General features: G+C 46.3%; 1 protein-coding gene across 3 annotated transcripts in view; it reads right to left on the minus strand.

The window, feature by feature from the left end:
• Positions 1-20,608, minus strand: part of reck (reversion-inducing-cysteine-rich protein with kazal motifs) — a 194,833-nt gene that overhangs the window by 143,279 nt on the left and 30,946 nt on the right. For all 3 annotated transcript variants that reach the window (XM_070890511.1, XM_070890515.1, XM_070890505.1), the window contains 2 exons: positions 19,801-19,886; positions 5,591-5,649 (listed from right to left, as the gene is read on the minus strand). In XM_070890511.1, coding sequence (XP_070746612.1) covers positions 5,591-5,649; positions 19,801-19,873 — 132 coding nt within the window. In that variant the 5' untranslated portion in view covers positions 19,874-19,886. The remainder of the gene's footprint in view (positions 1-5,590; positions 5,650-19,800; positions 19,887-20,608) is intronic.

Below are 20,608 nucleotides of genomic sequence, written 5' to 3' on the forward strand. Positions count from 1 at the left end.
CATCAATTTTGAGTCTATAGATTACAAAAGCAACGTTTATGATGACCCTCTATAAAACACTGGTCCAGCCCCAACTGGAGTATTGTGTTAAATTCTGGACACTGCACTCTAGGAAGGATGTGAAGGCATTAAAGAGGGTGCGGAAAAGATTTACAATGGTTCCAGGGATGAGGAACTTCAGTTGCGTGGATAGACTGGAGAAGCTGGGGCTGTTCTCCTTAGAGCAGAGAAGGTTGAGAGGAGATTTGATAAAGGTGTTCAAAATCATGAAATGTCTGGACAGAGTAGATAGAGAGAAAATGTTCCCATTGGCAGAAGGGACGAGAACCAGAGGACATAGATTTAAGGTGATTGGCAAAATAACCAAAGGATAAACTTTTTTACGCAGTGAGTGGTTAGGATCTGGAACGCCATGCCTGAGAGGGTGGTGGAGGCAAATTCAATTGTGGCTTTCAAAAGGGAATTGGATAATTACCTGAAGGAAAAAAATTGCAAGGCTATGGGGAAAGGGCACAGGAGCAGGACTAGCTGAAGTGCTCTTGCAGAGAGCCGGAACGGGCTCAACGGGCCAAATGGCCTCCTTCTGTGCTGTAACCATTCTATGATTCTAAATGTGGCAAAGAGATGGTAGTTTAAGATTTACTAAAAAAATGTCTCATTGTTTAGAAAATGTCAGATGTTCATTTATAGAACAAGTAGAAATTGGATTAGTCTAAAAATTAGATCTTAATTTGCTACCTGCATTATTATGCAAGTTACCTCATTCAGATCAGCATCAAAGACCTACTTCAACTTTGAGTCTTACCCCAGGCCCAGTTATCAAATGCTGAACCCAGATTACACCACCAGGTTTCAGCACAGACATAACCGTAAAGTTATGGAAAGCTCAAACTGAACATGGAAGAGTCTGGAAAGTCAAGTATGTCAAATTATAAAGAGCAGAAAACATAAAAATTCCAGAAAATGTGATGTCAAAGACACTTAAAACTAACAGAATTAAAAACTCACTTTGTCCTTGCAGAAAGTCCCCAACATCTTTTTTTTTTCCAATAATTAATGCTACAGCATTTCACATGGTTTTGACAAAGCATCTGGACTTCATTTTGCTTCAAAACATCATCCTTTGAAGTAGTATGTATTTTGGAAAATATTTAAATACTAACAAATGTAGCCCTTATTAAATGAGTCACAAGTGTGCCTGTAACCTCTGTCCAAAAGAACTTGTGCAGACATAAACTGTGCCATGGACACACACAGTCCATGGGGTCATATGCAATAGCGTGGAGTAGAAAGGCCTCTGCACAAGACTGTGCTCTTTTACCCATTTATGGGCGTCAGAGTGAAATACAAAACATACAGTTCCAGAGTCATACTATAAAGACCCGCAGAAAATAGAAGACTCTGGAGCAGACTTTGTTGCCATTCTGAACTCAGGAGTTACGTGCAAATAACCTGTGTGTGCAATGCTGCCGTTATGCAAACAGTAGTGGGTAGTGAAAACAAATCAAATGCAACCTGACAAATTGAGGGAACATGCATGTACCCTTATCAATTGCTGGGGAGTGAATGGACAAAACAACTTGCATTTTTATAGCGCCTTTAACGTAAGAAAATGCCCCTCGGCTCGTCACTCAAAAATTGACACTGTGCCAAAGAGAGAGACATTTGGAAAAGTGACCAAAAGTTTGGTCAGAGAGGTAGGTTTTAAGGAGTGCCTACAAGGAGGAGAGGCTGAAATTTGGGGGGGGTAATTTCAGAGCATGGGGCCTAGACATCTGAAGGCACCAATGTCAATGGTGGAGTGAAGGGAGTAGGGGATGTATAAGAGGCCAGAGTTGGAGGACGCAGAGTTCTTGGAGGGCTGGAGGAGGTTACAAAGATAGGCAAGAGCGAGGCCATGGTGGGATTTGAACAGGAGGGTGATGTATTGGTGGACCGGGAGTTAATGTAGGTTAGCAAGCACAGGGTTAATAGGTGAGCGGAACCTGGCGTGGGATAGAAAATGGTAGCAGAGTTTTAGATGAGCTCAAGTTTGTGGAGGGCCAGCAAGGACAGGATTGGAATAGTCGAGTCTGGAAGTAAAAAAGGAATGATGAGAGTTTCAGCAGCAGATGAGCTAAGGTAGGGGAAAAGTCAGGTGGCATTAAGGAGATGGAATTAGGCGGTCTTTGTGATGGAGAGAATCGGGGGTCAGAAGCTCAGCTCAGGCTCAAATAGGACGCTGAAGTTGCAAACAGTCTGGTTCAATCTGAGACATTGGCTAGCAAGAAAGATGGCATCATTGACAAGGAAACAGAGTTTGCGGCGGGGACCAAAGACAGTGGCTTTGGTCTTCCCACTGCTTAATTGGAGGAAACTGTGGCTTATCCAGGACTGGATGTCGCTTAAGCAGGCGGACAACGCAGAGGCAGTGAAGGGGTTGAGAGAGGTTGAGCTTTGTGGCATCAGTGCACATGTAGAACCTGACATTATGTCTTCAGATTATATCGCCGAGGAGCAGCATGCAGATGTGAAATAGGAGTGGGCCAAGGATAGATCCTTGTGGTAACAGTGCAGAGGCGGAAAGAGAAGCCATTGCAGGAGATTCTCTGGCTATGACTGGATAGGAAAGAGTGGAACCAGGGGAGAACAGCCCCACTCAGTTGGACAACAGAGAAGAGACATTGGAAGAGGATGCCGTGATCGATCATGTCAATGGCTGCAAAAAGGTTGAGAGGGATTAGGAAGTATAGTGCAGCTCCTGATTGGAGGTTCAGATATGGAGTTGGGGGAAAGATGGGCACAGATTTGGGAGGTTACAACACATTCAAGGACTTGAGAGGAAAGGGAGGTTGAAGATGGGGCAGCAGTTTGCAAGGACAGAGGACTCAAGGGTGAGTTTTGTAAGCAGGGAGATGATGCCAGCAGATTTGCAAGATGAGGCAGTACCCGAGGAGCCGGTTCCATTTGTAAGATCAGCTAGTATGGGGACCAGGAAGGTAAGTCAGACAGTCGGCAATTTAGTGGAAATAGAGTCGAGAGATCAGGAAGTGGGTCTCATGGACAAGATGAGCTGAGAGAGAGCATGAGGGGAGATCGGTGGGAAACTAGAGAATGGCACGTTCATCATCCCCTCATGTTCTTCCAATCAAAATTGTCTTGGTAGATTAGAAAGAATCACTATATTGCATGACTTTTCCCAAGAGCAGGAGGAGGCTTCTTCAATTTTCTTTAACACCCAAGAATCTATATAGAGACCTCTTCTGTTTTCTAATTATAGAAATGATTTGGATATGGGCACAAGACCAATATCAAAGTTTACTCATGACAACAAATTAGGGCACATCAAACTACAAGGTAGCATACAGGAGGACACAGACAGATTTAATGCATAGAAACATGAAATAGTATATTCTGGGAAAAAGAATACTTAAAGGACATATCAGACTCAGACTCGGAGGAAGGAAAAACTAAGGGGTGCAGATACAAAGATTATTAAATGTGAGAGTGCAGCTAGTAGAGGCCATAAAAAAAGCAAATGTTTTATATATAGGGCTACTGAATGTAAAATGAAATAATGTTGAATTTGTTTTTTATTTATAGTTGCAGTTCTGGATACCCCATTATAGGCAGAATATCACAATCATGGAAAGGATATGGCAAAGTTTCTCAAGTGTTACCAGGAATGAGAGGTCTTCGTTATGAAAAGTTTGACAAATTGGGGCTTTTTTCACTGGAACCTTGAAGTTAAGGGGAACCTAATAGAGGTTTTCAAAATTATAGAAGGATAAATAATGAAAAATCGTTTCTACTGATTGGTGAATCAGAGGCAAGATTATTCTTAGAAAGATGATGTGGAAAGTTAGATGATTATTTTCCACACAAAGGGCTATTCTAACATAGAATTTAAAGGGCGGAATGAGAGAGAAACAGAAGACAAATTCCAAAATATCAATCTGAATAGCCAGATTGTACTTTCCCTAACTGCAGGCAACTTAGCCTTCAGCAGAATGGTTGTATCTACTTCAACAAAGGGGGGCCCCTAATAATGTATTGCTTTTAAATGACTTTGTCTTGGCATACTTGCTAACATTTCCTTTGCTCCCAGGATGCAAGTACTGCCCTGGTGTCACCCTGGCTTGCTGATACTTCGGAGGACATTAAGAGTCAACCACATTTTGTCCTTCCCTGAAGGACATGAGTGAACCAGTTGAGTTTTTATTACAATCAGGCTGCTTTCATGGTCATTTCTCAGATGCTAGCCCACAAATTACCAGATTTATTGAATTCAATCTCGCATCTTGCCACGATGGGTTGCTAAACCAGTACCATAATCACTAGCAATATATAGCACCTATGACTTGGCAAACTTCCAAAGGCACTTCACAAGGACAAAAACAGATGTTGAGCAATAATAACATCTTGTATTTATATAACACCTATAACGTAGTAAAATGTCCCCAAGCGCTTCACAGCAGTGTTATAAAACAAAATTTGACACCAAGCCACATAAGGAAATATCAGGGCAGATGACCATAAGATTGGTCAAAGAGGTCAGTTTTCAGGAACGTCTTAAAGGAGGAAAGAGAAGTAGAGAGGCGGAGAGGTTTAGGGAGGGTATTCCAGAGCTTAGATCCTTGGCAGATGGAAGACATGCCACCAATAGTTTAGCAATTAAAATCAGGGTTGCTCAAGAGGCCAGAATTAGAGGAGCGCAGGTATCTCGGAGGTTTGTGGGATTGGAGGAGATTACCGAGACAGGGACGGGCTTGGCCATGAAGAGATTTGAAACCAAGGATGAAGATTATAAAATCGAGGCGTTGCTTAACCATGAGCCAATGTAGGTCAGCAAACACAGGGATGATGAGTGTACAGGACTTGGTGCGAGTTAGTACACGGACAGCAGAGTTTTGGATGACCTCAAGTTTACATAGCGTAGAACGTGGGAGGCCAGCCAGGAGTAATTTGGAATTGTTGTCTAGAGGTAACAATGGCATGGATGAGGGTTTCAGCAGCAGTTGAGCTGAGGCATGGGTGGAGTCAAGTGATATTCCGGAGGTGGAGATAGGTTGTCTCCGCGATGGCGCAGCTATGTGGTCGGATTTTGGGGTCAAATATGACACCAAGGTTGTGAACAGTCTCAGACAGTTGCCAGGGAGAGGGATAGAGTCGATGGCTAGGGAACAGTGATTGTAGCGGGGACCGAAGGCAACGGCTTTGGTCTTCCCAATAATTAACTGGAGGAAATTTCTGCTCATTCAGTTCTGGATGCCGGACAAGCAGTCTGACAATTTACAGACAGTGGAAGGTTCAAGGTGGTGAGGTAGCGTTGGATGTCATCAGCGTACACGTGGAAATTGATGCTGTGTTTTCAGATGAAGTCATCAAGGGGCAGCATATAAATGAAATATAGGAGGGAGCCAAGGATAGATCATTGGGGGACACCAGAGGTAATGGTGCGGGAAGAGAAGCCATTGCAGGTGATTCTCTGGCTATAGAAAAGAATGGAACCAGGCGAGTGCAGTTTTGGCAGATGAAAGCAGGACCCAATAGTGCATTATGTCGAAACCCAGTCTTATCAAGACTTCTTAAAAATGATCAAAGATCATACCTGATCACAGGCTTCTCTGCAAATTGGATAATCTCTTGCTTGGTAACAACATGATACTTCTGCAAAGTTAAAAAAAGGGCAGAATATTAAATGTTCGATCTTCATTAAACTTTCTCTAATGTACAGTGAAATAGTACATGGTATTGTTTCTGTTCAATACCAGTCTACCTAGACTGGCAAACAATTTCAACATAAGAAAAACTACTACTGAACATAAACTCTGCATCGTTACACCCATGTAGAATTCTAAATGACTTGAGTCTTCTCCCTTTCCAATCACACTGAACTTTAACAATAGTACATCCGAGGGTAGGATTGTGCACATCATGTATGATTAGTGTAGGCAATATTAATGGTAAAAAGGTTTTATATAGATGATAAATATGTTTAGCTTATACATTTGGTGGCATGGATTAATAAATGTTTTTTACGTGGGTGTCAATCTCTCTTATGTACCCAAATCACATTTTATAATAGACAGGTGTCCTGCATGGCACATAACTTTCAGGTGTGACGGAATTTATTGACTAATTGACTTAAATTCTGATTAACTGGCTCAACCAATTGTGGGGAAGATAAATTCATCCTTCTTAACAACTTGCAGTCTACATTTTTCTTTAAGTCAGCCCTTTTGTTACAGTTTAATCTGCTATAAAGATATCTGTAATTGACATTTTAAAATAATAAATTCCATCAGAAGAGCAAAGAAGTTTAAGTCAGTTTGCAATTATGAAACCTGCAGGCTAGTGAACTGTAATATTACATGATTCTTTTCGTTTTGTGGCATTTTCTTTTGCAGAGGAATAAAATCAGCTCCAGCTTTCCAGTGAAAGTTGAACAGCAATGCGAACTTGGTCCAACTCAGGATCTCGAGAAGGATATGAAGACCCTTCATATCCCACCAGCCAAGGGCACCAATGGGGAGAATTGTGGGGAAACTACATCAAGTACCCATGGGCATCATGCATATTTCCTGTGCTCTACAGTTACCTGCTGCAGGAATTTAACAGGCAGAGCAAAGTACTGGAACAAAATGTACAAATTGTAACAGAAATAGCGTTCCTCCCTCCCCCCAGAAGGACACAGTATGTGTCTTATGTAGAGTATACTTCCATTTAAAAATCTTCCCTAAAACATAGCCACCACCACCAAGATACTATCCCCAGAGAAGTTTGAGGAACACAAGGATAACTCCCTACTTTTCTTCAAATAGTGCCAAGAGATCTTTTACGTTCACTTGAAAAGGTCTTAGGGCTAGACTTTGCACTTCGATCGCTAGTGCCCAAAAGATAGCATTCCCTCAGTACTGTGTTAGAGTGTAAAGTCTTGGAGTAAGGTTTGAACCCACAACCTTGTGACTCAAGACGATTGTAACCAACAGAGCAAAGCGGATACTAGGACACAAATTACTGTTGTACTCTTATAAGCTTGGTCCTTTCCAAGATTTCTCAGGCAAGTCTGGCATCCACACATTGCAACTTACAAACTTTATGTAGTCGGTAAAAAGATCAAACGGCCAACTGTTGCTGGAGATAAAATTCAGAAACAACCACAGATAGAAATTTTGTACAGTGCTAATAAATGGTTTGCTTTTAATAACTAACACCTAAAGATTAAGCACTCTCCTAACCGATAAAATAACTAGCGAACATAAAAACAAAATGCTACAGATGCTGGAAATCTGAAATAAAAACAGAAAATGCTAGAAACACTCAACAAATCAGGTAGTCTGTGGAGAAAGGAAAAAGGATAGATTGGTGTTTCAGGCATATGTCCCTTTGTTAGAATAACTGGCAACATAATTTTCTAAGACAACAAATCAACAATTTTACAAAATAAACTTGCAAATGCTTTTAAAGGATGGTTCGTGAGCAAAGGGTCACAAGAATTAAATCTAAGCCATTGTATGAAATGAGAGTGTTGTCCAATGTATCTAATAACAGGTCTGTCTTATTGTTGAGTGTATTCTGCAGAAATACTTCAATGCCAATAAAACTAATCATCTGTACTCTTAGACCAGAGTAAACCAGCTTCTTCCCTTGAAAAGATAATTATCCACATAAGGTACAGTTATAAACCAAAGTTGTAATCTGCAGTACTTCAGGTACTCGAGAATTCCCTTGCTAAACATCTCCACTTCTCCATCTCTATCTCTATGTCCTCCATTAAAATGCAGCTCAAAAGCCATCTCTTCAACCTCTAACTCTCACCTCCAGGTTTGACGTACATTTTCATAGTGGCTATCTGTGAAGTGCCTTGGGACTCGCTATTTTAAAACATTAAAAGGTAGTAAATAAATGCAAGTTGTTGTATTAAGAAGCACAAAAGGTGCAAAGTTATCAATATTAACTGAGGCTTTAACAGGCTGAACATTAAACTCCAGCCACTCTGATTGCCAGTGTGTCTCATAAGAGAATCATGTGTGTGCAAGGTTGCACTAATGTCCCTAGTGTATCCAATAACATGAACAACCTGGATAGAATTACTAACTCAAGCAGGAAATACCCTAGAAGAGGGACTGCCCAAATGCAAGATCCACATCCATTATAGGAGCAGACAAATCAAATCTTAGCACTGAGACGTACCATGATTCCAGGATCCTGCATACACACAATGGGCTAGATTTTACACTTTTATGCTTATCGCCCAAATGTGGGTGTTATTTCCGGCATGGGCGGTAAAAATGGGTTTTCAGATCGCCGGCTTCTCGCCCATTCTCAAAGCACCTAGTCTCCATTTTAGAAGTTGGGCGTTACTGCGAACGATATGAAATGGGCAGGAGCGTTAAATCTCGCTGACCTTCTGCCGTAAAGTGTCGCCGTCCTTAGCAACGGCATGGCAACGCTCGATTCCCACGATTCAGGAGATCAAGGAGCATCATGACATGCGCAGAAGAGGAGACAGAGAGGGAGCCGAGAGGGACTGAAGGCGTGTGTGGGTGTGGTGTGGCTGCTTTGGGAGGAAGGAGGGAGAGTTTAGAGCTTTACAGCAAATAGGGAAACAAAAATTAGCTGTTACCAGACACATATTTGCCTGAATTTGGCCTATAATGGAGGGAGAGGAGGAGGCATCACAGCACGCTGTGGAGACTGATGCTGGAGAGAGCAGTGAGGTGGGAGAGGAGCACATTGGAGGGCGCAAAAGAGCAAGGAGGTTCTCGGACGAGGCAAATGCCTCCCTCCTGCAGGAGGTCGAGTTATGCTGGGGTGATTTGACACAGGGAGAGCGTGGGAAGCCCATCCCAAAGGCTGACCAGAAGATATGGACTGAGATAGCAGAGGTGGTCTCGTCGGCGACCAACGAGGTGCTGAGGGCAACCAATGCCGCAAACAATGGAACGACCTTGTGGGATCCGCAAGAGTAAGTACTACATTTACTTACATGTACTTATGTATTTATATAATTTGATTTGTAACAGTCATGAGTGACTATCAACAGATGTGAGGTATTGCACTTTTACCGGGAATGTTTTACTCAAAGCCTGCGGTCACGGTGCATGTCTTTAGGTAAAGAATGATAATTATCATAATAATCATGATTACATCTGTCGGTTATGTGTTCTATCAGTCTCTGTGACAGTACCTAGAAATGATATCACGCAATGATCTCATGCCATGTCGTCCTGTCACCTTTGACAGAAGAAGCTATCGACGATGAGGTCCGTGCAGAGGTGAACGGGTGGGGGGGGCCACCAGTCCCCAGCGACATCAGACAGAGGAGCGGGTGCTTGCACTCGTGGGGAAGCATACCCGAACAGCCACGGAAACATTTGCAGACCCTGAAGTGATGCCACGTGAGTAAAGCTTACACCATTGCGTGATGTACAGTCAATAGATGCCACATCCACTCATATCCGAACAATCATATATGATAGATGATTTCTAAAATTGTCCGAGAAATAATGATGGCCGAATGAAAATCATTGCAATGCAAATGTGTTGATGGTCATGAAATGTGATGTCTGTGATGATTTTGAGAGCGGTGGTGCTTTTGTTGTGCATATGCTGTGTGTCGCGCTGGACTCGCCTTGTGACCCTAGCACCTCCTTCTTCTCTAATAACCTCATTTGTGTTTTGCAGCTCAGCCAGCAGCGCGGCCCCAGGCAAGACCACAGAGGCCGGAAGGTGGGGGCGAGGGGCCGGACTCTCCGGACGATCCTACATCTGCTGAGGAGCTCCGATTCTCGCCCGTCAATCTGCTGGGTCTGTTCTCTACGGATGAGAGCGCGGACTTCGAGGAATCTGCATTGCCACGCTCCAGAAGCCATTCCACCCCAAGGCCATCTAGTGGTCCTCCGGTCATTCCCGCCTCCACTCTGGAAGTACCGGCCCCAAGCACTGCGCCACAGGGCACTCCATTTGTCCCTCGGACGTCGCCGACCCCGTGGAGGTCTCGTGGATGCGGCAGGTCTGTTCCACGAGCGCCATATGAGAGCGGAGAGATGGTACAGTTGTCCAGGAGGATTGTAGACATTGGTGACCAGCTCATCGAAGCTTTGGGGGGCATATCCCGACAGCTGGCCACCATGACTGAGTACATTCCACACATGGTGGAGGCCCTGGATGTGATAGCCAGGAACACTGCTGGCACAGGCTTCCCAGTGGTCCTAGAGCACGGCACTCCACCCCTACGAATGACAGATGAGAGCAAGGACCAAGATCCTGCTTCAGCATCAGAGAATGTTGCCCCCTCGGCACCCCCCGCTCCCATACCCATGCAACCACCGCCTCTGCCTTCAACTCCCGCAATGAGGCACTGCCTGAGGAGTTCCTCGGCCACGCGCCGTGGAGCGAGGAGAAGGGGTAGAGGTGGGGAGAAGAAGGGGAGCGGGGGAAGGAAAGTGAGGTGCATGTCCACAGGTGATGGCTGTGTTATATCTCTATCTGGGTGTATGCAATTTGTTGTAAATGTATGGGGGGAGGGGACCACCCTCCTTTGCCTTTGTATTCTGTGTTGCTGGACATGTTGAACATTTAATTGACGTCAATGGTGGAAAAATTGGCCAGAAATAGCAACGAACCCGGGGACTGGGAGAAATTTAGAACTCAGCAGAGGAGGACAAATGGTTTGATTAGGGCAGGGAAAATAGAGTACGAGAGGAAGCTTGCAGGGAACATCAAGATGGACTGCAAAAGCTTCTAGAGATATGTAAAGAGAAAAAGGTTAGTAAAGACAAACGTAAGTCCCCTGCAGTCAGAATCAGGGGCAGTCATAACGGGGAACAAAGAAATGGTAGACCAATTAAAAAAGTACTTTGGTTCAGTATTCACTAAGGAGGACACAAACAACCTTCCGGATATAAAAGGGGTCAGAGGGTCTAGTAAGAAGGAGGAACTGAGGGAAATCCTTTTGAGTTGGGAAATTGTGTTGGGGAAATTGATGGGATTGAAGGCCGATAAATCCCCAGGGCCTGATGGACTGCATCCCAGAGTACTTGAGGAGGTGGCCTTGGAAATAGCGGATACATTGACAGTCATTTTCCAACATTCCATAAACTCTGGATCAGTTCCTATGGAGTGGAGGGTAGCCAATGTAACCCCACTTTTTAAGAAAGGAGGGAGAGAGAAAACAGGGAATTATAGACCGGTCAGCCTGACATCGGTAGTGGGTAAAATGATGGAATCAATTATTAAGGATGTCATAGCAGCGCATTTGGAAAGAGGTGACATGATAGGTCCAAGTCAGTATGGATTTGTGAAAGGGAAATCATGCTTGACAAATCTTCTGGAATTTTTTGAGGATGTTTCCAGTAGAGTGGACAAGGGAGAACCAGTTGATGTGGTGTATTTGGACTTTCAGAAGGCTTTCGACAAGGTCCCACACAAGAAATTAATGTGCAAAGTTAAAGCACATGGGATTGGGGGTAGTGTGCTGACGTGGATTGAGAACTGGTTGGCAGACAGGAAGCAAAGAGTAGGAGTAAATGGGTACTTTTCAGAATGGCAGGCAGTGACTAGTGGGTTAGGGTTAGGGTTAGGGTTCTGTGCTGGGGCCCCAGCTGTTTACATTGTACATTAATGATTTAGACGAGGGGATTAAATGTAGTATCTCCAAATTTGCGGATGACACTAAGTTAACATAAGAACATAAGAATTAGGAACAGGTGTAGGCCATCTAGCCCCTCGAGCCTGCTCCGCCATTCAATAAGATCATGGTTGATCTGGCCGTGGACTCAGCTCCACTTACCCGCCCTCTCCCCGTAACCCTTAGTTCCCTTATTGGTTAAAAATCTATCTATCTGTGCCTTGAATACAAGTTGGGTGGCAGTGTGAGCTGCGAGGAGGATGCTATGAGGCTGCAGAGTGGATTGGATAGGTTAGGTGAGTGGGCAAATGCATGGCAGATGAAGTATAATGTGGATAAATGTGAGGTTATCCACTTTGATGGTAAAAACAGAGAGACAGACCATTATCTGAATGGCGACAGATTAGGAAAAGGGGAGGTGCAACGAGACCTGGGTGTCATGGTACATCAGTCATTGAAGGTTGGCATGCAGGTACAACAAGCGGTTAAGAAAGCAAATGGCATGTTGGCCTTCATAGCGAGGGGATTTGAGTACAGGGGCAGGGAGGAGTTACTACAGTTGTACAGGGCCTTGGTGAGGCCATATCTGGAGAATTGTGTACAGTTTTGGTCTCCGAACTTGAGGAAGGACATTCTTGCTATTGAGGGAGTGCAGCGAAGGTTCACCAGACTGATTCCCGGGATGGCGGGACTGACATATCAAGAAAGACTGGATCAACTGGGCTTGTATTCACTGGAGTTCAGAAGAATGAGAAGGGATCTCATAGAAACGTTTAAAATTCTGACCGGTTTAGACAGGTTAGATGCAGGGAGAATGTTCCCAATGTTGGGGAAGTCCAGAACCAGGGGTCACAGTCTAAGGGTAAGGGGTAAGCCATTTAGGACCGAGATGAGGAGAAACTTCTTCACCCAGAGAGTGGTGAACCTGTGGAATTCTCTACCACAGGAAGTTGTTGAGACCAATTCACTAAATATATTCAAAAAGGAGTTAGATGAAGTCCTTACTACTAGGGGGATCAAGGGGTATGGCGAGAAAGCAGGAATGGGGTACTGAAGTTGAATGTTCAGCCATGAACTCATTGAATGGCGGTGCAGGCTAGAAGGGCCGAATGGCCTACTCCTGCACCTATTTTCTATGTTTCTAAAAAGTGGGGTGTGGGCGGGGGTTGGGTGTTTTTGCCTATGATACTGGAGGGGGTCGTGGGCATGGTTTCATAGCCAGCCTGATTGTCTGGCCCCAAGTCAGCGTCCAGCCCCTCATCGTCCTCTTCCTCTCTCTCCTGAGGTGGAGCATCAGTCCCTTCTGGCAATTCTTGGCCCCTCCTGATAGCCAAATTGTGCAGCATGGAGCACACGACCACAAATTTACCTACTTGCTCAGGGTTTATTGCAGCTCCCCTCCGGAGTGGTCCAGACATCTGAAGCGCTGCTTAAGCACAATTATTGTTTTGTGGACCACACTGCGTGTTTCTCTGTGGCTCTGGTTGTATCGCTTCCCGGCTTCAGTGAGGGTATCACGCAGGGGTGTCATCAGCCAGGTGGCTAGGCCATATCGGTTATTACCAAGCATCCAGCATTGTCCTTGTGGCTGACACTTAAAGATGTCAGAGACAGCACTCTCACGCAGGATGTGAGCCTCATCAAAGGTGTCCGGACATTTGGCATTCACTGCCATGATGATCTGGTTGTGGTTGACAACTAGTTGGACCTTCAAGGAGTGAAATCCTTTTCTATTACGAAAACGCTCCGGGTCCTGAGAAGGTGCCCGCATGATGATGTGAGTGCACTGTATAAGTTCCCTGCACCCTGGGGAACTTAGCAGTGTGGTAGAATGCTCCAGTCCTGTCAGTCTGAGCCTCCATGGTCATGGGGAAGCTGATAAAAGTCCATCCTTCTCGCGTACAGGGCCTCTGTGACCTGTCTAATGCAGTGATGGGTTGCACGGTGAGACAGAGGGCAAATCTCGACTGTGGAGGCCCAAAAGGAACCGGACGCGTAGAAAGACAATGATGTCCTGATGGCAGGCTGCATATGTGGCCTGATGAGCTCACATATTTCATTGATCACCACCTTGTGGAAGCGCAGTATCCGAAGGCAGGTGTGATCGAACACGTCGAGGTAAGACCTCTTTTCCCTGTATGTGCGGGGTGTGTATGGTCTGGCCCTCCTCCTCATTCATGCACGTCTTAAATTGGGGACATAATGATGTGCATCACACATTGAGCTATCTGCACTCTGCAGCATCTGCATATTAATCTATGCAGGCTGAGAAATGGCTGTCCCCATTGCAATGAAAGTATAATAACGATTGATCAGAAGCAATCATTTCCTTACTAAAATACACCTAGAGTAAACCCCCAATAGTCCAGAGTCTGAAAATATGTCTGTTGAGATGGTCACTTCACCTGAGAAGAACTCAATGCAAACTCCCCCGAAGTTGAAGCAGCCTTTTGAATGAAGCGACCTGTGATTTAAAAAATTGCAGCCACACTGCTGGCTTTAGTTCAGAACAGTTCCACTTTTTTTGGGTGTTTTTTTGGACGAACGATATTGTGGGCGCTATGTGTGCGAGGTGGTGAAAGTGATGGTGGGCGATCTCCTGGGCGTTAGTTTCTCCAAATATGCTCTTTATGACAAAAAAAAAAGTGGGCGGGCGGTATTATTGAATCTCGACGTTAATTCCGTGCAGAAAGTAATGTTGGCCGATATTATGGACGTTGATTTTGTCCATTCTGATGATTCCGCCCAAAAAAAGTGGGCGGGCAGTATTACTTTTCTTGGCGTTACGCACATGGGGAAGTAACACTCGGCGATAAGTTTCCGAAAAATGCCCGTCAGTTTCCATTTTGTGGCTAAATGGGCGATATATGGGTGTTATACGTCATTTCAGCGGTAAAATGGACATTATGTGGGCATCAAGCATGCAAAAACGAGGAAAATCTAGCCCGATAACTACAGTTGGTACCATCTCAAAGTTGGAGTGTATTCAGTAAAAAAAAACACACACTGCTGAGGACAACAACATACATTTCCTTTAGGATTCCTCACATAAAGGAAATATCTGACAACTCAAAGACACAATAAGAAAGTTAGGAACAGAAAATGAAGGAAAATATGGGGGAGGCGAGAAAGGCTGAAGCTACAGTTGAAGATAAGGTGTTTAGGAGCTTTTTGAAGATAGGGTGGGCGACAACAAGGCAGCAAAATGGTTTTGAGAGATTTCCATAAGGAAAGAGCGTAGTGACTGAAAGATCAGCCTTTGATGATGGAGCGGAGGAGCAGAGAATAAGCAATATTCCAGTGACGGGTGGGTGCAGTAATGTAATGTTAGAGGTCATTCAGGTGGGGTGGAGTCAGGCTATAGAAAGGAAATAGAGCTAGAGAATTCAGATAGGATGGAGCAAGGCTGTGAAGGCATTTAAAACTTAGGATGAGGACTTTAAGTCCATTTGGGGGAAGCATGGAGTCAGTGGAATTTTGTACGGATAGGGGTGATGCAGGGTGGAGCTTTGTGTGGAAAAGGATATTGATTGTGGCTTTCTGAATAAGGTGGCCTTTGCAGAGGATGGAAGCAGGCAAGACAGAGTAAAGCATTGTGGAAGCCAATCTTTGTGTAATGAAAACATGAATTAGAGTTTTTGCAGTAGAGAGAGGCAGAAGTACAGGAATATATAAGCAACATTTCAAAGGTGATAGAAAGCAGTGTTGGCAGAGGATAAAATATGCATTTCTGGGTTGAACAGGATGCCAAGCTTTTAACTCCGGATTAGCATAAACACTAACAGGGGAGGTTACATCATAGGCAGTCCCTCAAAATCGAGGAAGACTTGCTTCCACTCTAAAAGTGAGTTCTCACATGACTGAACAGTCCAATATGGGAATTACAGTCTCTGTCATAGGTGGGACTGTCATTGAAGGAAAGGGTGGGTGGGGAGTCTGGTTTGCTGCACGCTCCTTCTGCTGCTTGCGCTTGTTTTCTGCATGCTCTCGGCGACGAGACTCAAAGTGCTCAGCACCCTCCCGGATACTCTTCCTCCACTTAGGGCGGTCTTTGGCCAGGGACTCCCAGGTGTTGGTGGGGATGTTGCATTTTATCAAGGAAGCCTTGAGAGTGTCCTTGAAACATTTCCTCTGCCCACCTGGGTCTCGCCTGTCGTGTAGGATGTCCGAGTAGAGCGCTTGCTTTGGGAGTCTTGTGTCGGGCATGCGGACAATATGGCCCGCCCAGCGGAGCTGATCGAGTGTGGTCAGTGCTTCGATGCTGAGGATGTTGGCCTGATCGAGAACACTGATGTTGGTGCGTCTTTCCTCCCAGGGGATTTGCAGGATCTTGCGGAGACATCGTTGGTGGTATTTCTCCAGCGACTTGAGGTGTCTATTGTATATGGTCCAGGTCTCTGAGCCATACAGGAGGGCGGGTATCACTACAACCCTGTAGTCCATAAGCTTGGTGCCAGATTTGAGGGCCTGGTCTGCTAACACTCTTTTCCTCAGGCGACTGAAGGCTGCGCTGGCACAGTGGAGGCAGTGTTGAACCTCGTCGTCGATGCTTGCCCTTGCTGATAACAGGCCCCCCGAGGTATGGAAAGTGGTCCACGTTGTCCAGGGCCGTGCCGTGGATCTTGATGACTGGGGGGCAGTGTTGTGTGGTGGGGTCAGGTTGGCGGAGGATCTTTGCCTTAAGGATGTTTAGTGTAAGGCCCATGCTTTCGTACGCCTCGATGAAGATGTTGACGATGACTTGGAGTTCAGCCTCCGAATGTGCACAGACGTAAGCATCGTCCGCGTACTGTAGTTCGACGACAGAGAATGGGACGGTCTTGGACCTAGTCTGGATGCGACGAAGGTTGAACAGGTTCCCACTGGTTCTGTAGTTTAGTTCCAACTCCAGCGGGGAGCTTGTTGAATGTGAGGTGGAGCATTGCAGCGAGGAAGATCGAGAAGAGGGTTGGCGCGATGGCGCAGCCCTGCTTGTCGTCGTGGAGCAGGCGGAGAATAGCGACAAACTTTTGGGGGCAGCCGAAACAGAGGAGGACACTCCATAGTCCCTCACAGTTAACAGTGTCAAAGATCTTTGTAAGATCAAAGGTGGCCATGTATAAGGGCTGGTGCTGTTCCCTGCATTTCTCTTGCAGTTGTCACGCCGTAAAAATCATGTCCATTGTACTCCGTGATGGACGGAATCCGCACTGTGACTCTGGGAGGAGCTCCTCAGCCACAGGGAGAAGACAGTTGAGAAGGAGTCTAGCGATGATTTTCCCAGTGGCCGACAACAGGGAGAATCCTCTGTAGTTGCCGCAGTCGGATTTGTCCCCTTTTTTAAAGATGGTCATGATTACTTCATCTCTGAGATCTCCCGGTGTGCTCTTCTCTTTCCAGATGAGAGAGATGAGATCATGCATTCGTGCCAATAGTGCCCCTCCGCCATGCTTTAGTGCCTCAGCGGGGATTCCATCTGCTCCTGACGCCTTGTTTTTCTTGAGCTGACGGATGGCCTTTTCTATCTCGTGCAGGGATGGGGTTTTGCTGAGATGGTGGTGGCTAGCATGCTGCGGGATGGAGTCGAGAACACTCGAGTCAAAGGCAGAGTCTCGATTGAGGAGATCTTCGAAATTCTCCTTCCAGCGGGTCCTGACTGCCTCGGTGTCCTTGATGAGTGGCTCCCCATTCTTGGCCAGCAGTGAGGTGGGGCCTTGGGCCATAGGTGGACTTGACTGCGGTGAAGAATTCTCGCACATCATGGCTGTCAACTAGTGCCTCGGCTCCAGTCGTCTTGGACCCCCTTGCCACTGGACCAAGACCTTGCTCTGCTAAGCCCGTGTGGTAGCTGGTGTGCAACGGCCACCCCACGTTAAAAGAACTCATGCTCAGGCATCTTCCACCCTTCAAAATGAAGTTTGGGATCTGGAACGTCAGGACCCTCATGGACAACTCCAACAGCGACGGACCGGAATGTCGCCCCGCCATCGTTGCCCGGGAACTTAGACGCTTCGATGTCAACATCGCCGTCCTAAGCGAGACCCGGCGGGCAGAGGAAGGCCAGCTGAAAGAACAAGGTGGAGGTTACACCTTCTTCTGGAAAGGAAAACCAGAAGAATGCCGCCTCCACGGAATCGGTGTCGCCATTAAGAACGAGCTGGTCGACCGCCTCAGAGACTCTCCCTGCGGGATTAGTGAACGTCTCATGACTCTCTGGTTCACTCTATCCTGGAACTAGTGCGCCAGTTACCAGTGCATAGCCCCAACACTCGACGCAACAGAGGAGGCCAGAGGGATTTTACTCCAATCCCTGCCCGCGTCTGTACGGATGGCAAATTGATCCTCCTCGGTGACTTCAATGCCAGAGTCGGTAAGGGCACAGACCTCTGGGGAGGCGTAATCGGCAGAGAGGGGGTAAGGAAAACCAACTCCAGCTGTACCCTGTTCCTGGCAAAATGCCTAGAACACGACCTTGTCATCACCAACATCTTGTTCCGCCAGATGGACAAGTACAAGGCATCATGGCAACACCCTTGCTCCAACCACTGGCACCTACTCGACTACGGCATTGTTCAAGCAAGGGATCGCAAGGACGTGCGCATCACCTGCGCCATGACAGGAGCCGACGACTGCTGGACTGTCTAATCCGTTCCGTCATCAACATTAATTTGGCCCCAAAGCGACGACAGCAACAGAAGCAGTCCCGCAGAAAAATCAACGGCGGGGCACTCAAAGACCCAGCGCCTCACTGCTAACCTGATGACCCTCGATGACCCCGAGACGCAGAGTGCTCACAGCGCTTGGTCTGCCCTCCAGGCCACTATAACCAGTGCCTGCAAAGAAACGCTCGTTCACTCAACCAGTAAATATCAGGACTGGTTTGATGAGAATGACCAGGAGATCCAAGAGCTAATAAACCGCAAGCACAGGGCATTTCTGAACTTAAACCAACAACCCAACTTGGGAGCAGCAAAGCAGCTTTACAGACGGCTTAAGGCCGAGGTCCAACAAAAAACCTGCAACCTAAAGATAGATGGTGGGTGGAGAAATGGGATGTTAATGGTATTAAGCAAGAGTCACAATGGTGCTGGGAAGGTCTGAAGAGGTTTGCCAACACTGACCTGGAAGAAATTTCAACTCATTCAGGGCCTGATATCAGAAGGGCAGTGGAAAAATAAAGCAATAGCCTTGGAATCAAAGGTGCAGACAGAGTGATATTATTAGAAACTAATGTAGTGTTTGCAGATGACGTCACTGATGATAGCATGTAAATGAAGAAGAGGGGATCAAGGGATGCAGATCAGAAGCGACCTTGGGGAGACAGGAGGGAAACCACTGCAGGACATTGCTTTGGGATAGATATACAACTGGCACAAAAATAATGTATGCGGTCGATAAAGATGGATTGTGGAAAAGAAACATTGGAGAATGCAATAATCAACAGTTCTAAAAGCAGCAGAGAAGTCAAGGAGGGATAATTAGTCACTATCAAAGTCACACATGCTGACTTTGATCAGAATTATCTCAGTGCTGTAGGAGGGCAGAAACTTCATTGGAGGGTCTTGTACAATGACTGATGGGAGAAGTGATTGTATAGTTGAGTGTCAACAATGCACTCAAGGACTTTGGAGATAAAGGCTAAGTTGGAGATAGAGCAATAGTTGGAGAAAATGGAAGAAAAGTTTTATTTTCAGAATGAGTTGCGATGACACCGATTTTGACGAGTACGGACAGTGCCAAAATATAGAAAGAGATTGACATCAGTAAAGCCTGGACGCAATAAGGAAATATAATGCATATTAGGCTGATATCCAAGTTCTATCTTGGCGATTGTGCCTCATGAAGTTCTGACCACTGCTAAAATTTGCTAACACAAAACACCATTTTACCTCAATACAATAAATAATTGGGTTCAAAAAACACATTTTAGACTGAATTCTTGAAAGGTGAGCTACATCGAGTCTAAAACCATCAACAGGAATGACAAGACACTCTCAAGAGAGGTATTAGTTTTTGTGTGTAGTGCAGGAAAGGAGTTAGACGCAACATTCTAACATTACCTATATCAAATTTGTATATGCAACTGGCATGAATCTTCCAATTCTGATCATTGGTGACCTGGTTTTACTTCCTGTGTATATGTGGAAGGTGTGAATAAAGAGGAATAAGATCAAAGTTGAACTGCTCTTCGCAAGAGCACGACATACCTTCAGCTCCACATCTGAGGATCTTCAGTACCAAAAATAGTAACGAAACTGCTAGGCTGCTGCTGTGGGCCATGAGGAAAAGGTTACTGCAAAACAGGGATATACTTTAATTAGTAACGAGCCATTTTACAGTATTCCTTCCATAAAATATTAATTACGTGCAGTTTCTGGTTTGAACATACTATGGGCCCAAGTTTGCACAAGAAAAAAAACGGGCGCCCCTCCGAGCTGGGCGCCCGTTTTTCGCGCCTAAAACGGCGCCTAAAAAAATCCTCGGTATTCTGCACCTACTTACAGGTCCTGTGGCCCTTGGCGCAGCCAGCACGAGCTGTGGGGGGGCGGAGCCAGGTCCCTGCGCTGAAAACAGTGCCAGGACCTCTGCACATGCGCGCTACAGTCGGCACGCAAGTGCAGTAGCTCCAGGCGCCGAACTGTGTGGGAGGGGCCCGAAGCACGCAGCCCCTAGCCCTGGCCCAATGGCCTCACTGGGGCTCCTCCCACGGCCAGCTCCTGCTCCCCGCCTGACCAGACCTGACACTCGCTCTCCCCCCCACCCGACGACCCGACACCCGCTCCCCCCAAGACCCGACACCCGCTCCCCCCCCCCGGCCCCGAGATCCGACACCCGCTTCCCCTCCCCCCCCCCCCAGCACCGACCCGAGACCCGACAGCCGCCCCCCACCCCCGACTGACCCGACCCGTGCTCCTGTTCCCCCGACCCGACGCCCCCCCCCTCTCTCTCTCTCTCTCTCTCTCCCCCTCTCCCTCTCTCTCTTCCCCCCTCTCTCTCCCCACCCCCCCCTCTCCC

The sequence above is a fragment of the Pristiophorus japonicus genome, chromosome 1, assembly GCF_044704955.1.
Source record: "Pristiophorus japonicus isolate sPriJap1 chromosome 1, sPriJap1.hap1, whole genome shotgun sequence".
NCBI lineage: Eukaryota > Metazoa > Chordata > Chondrichthyes > Pristiophoridae > Pristiophorus > Pristiophorus japonicus.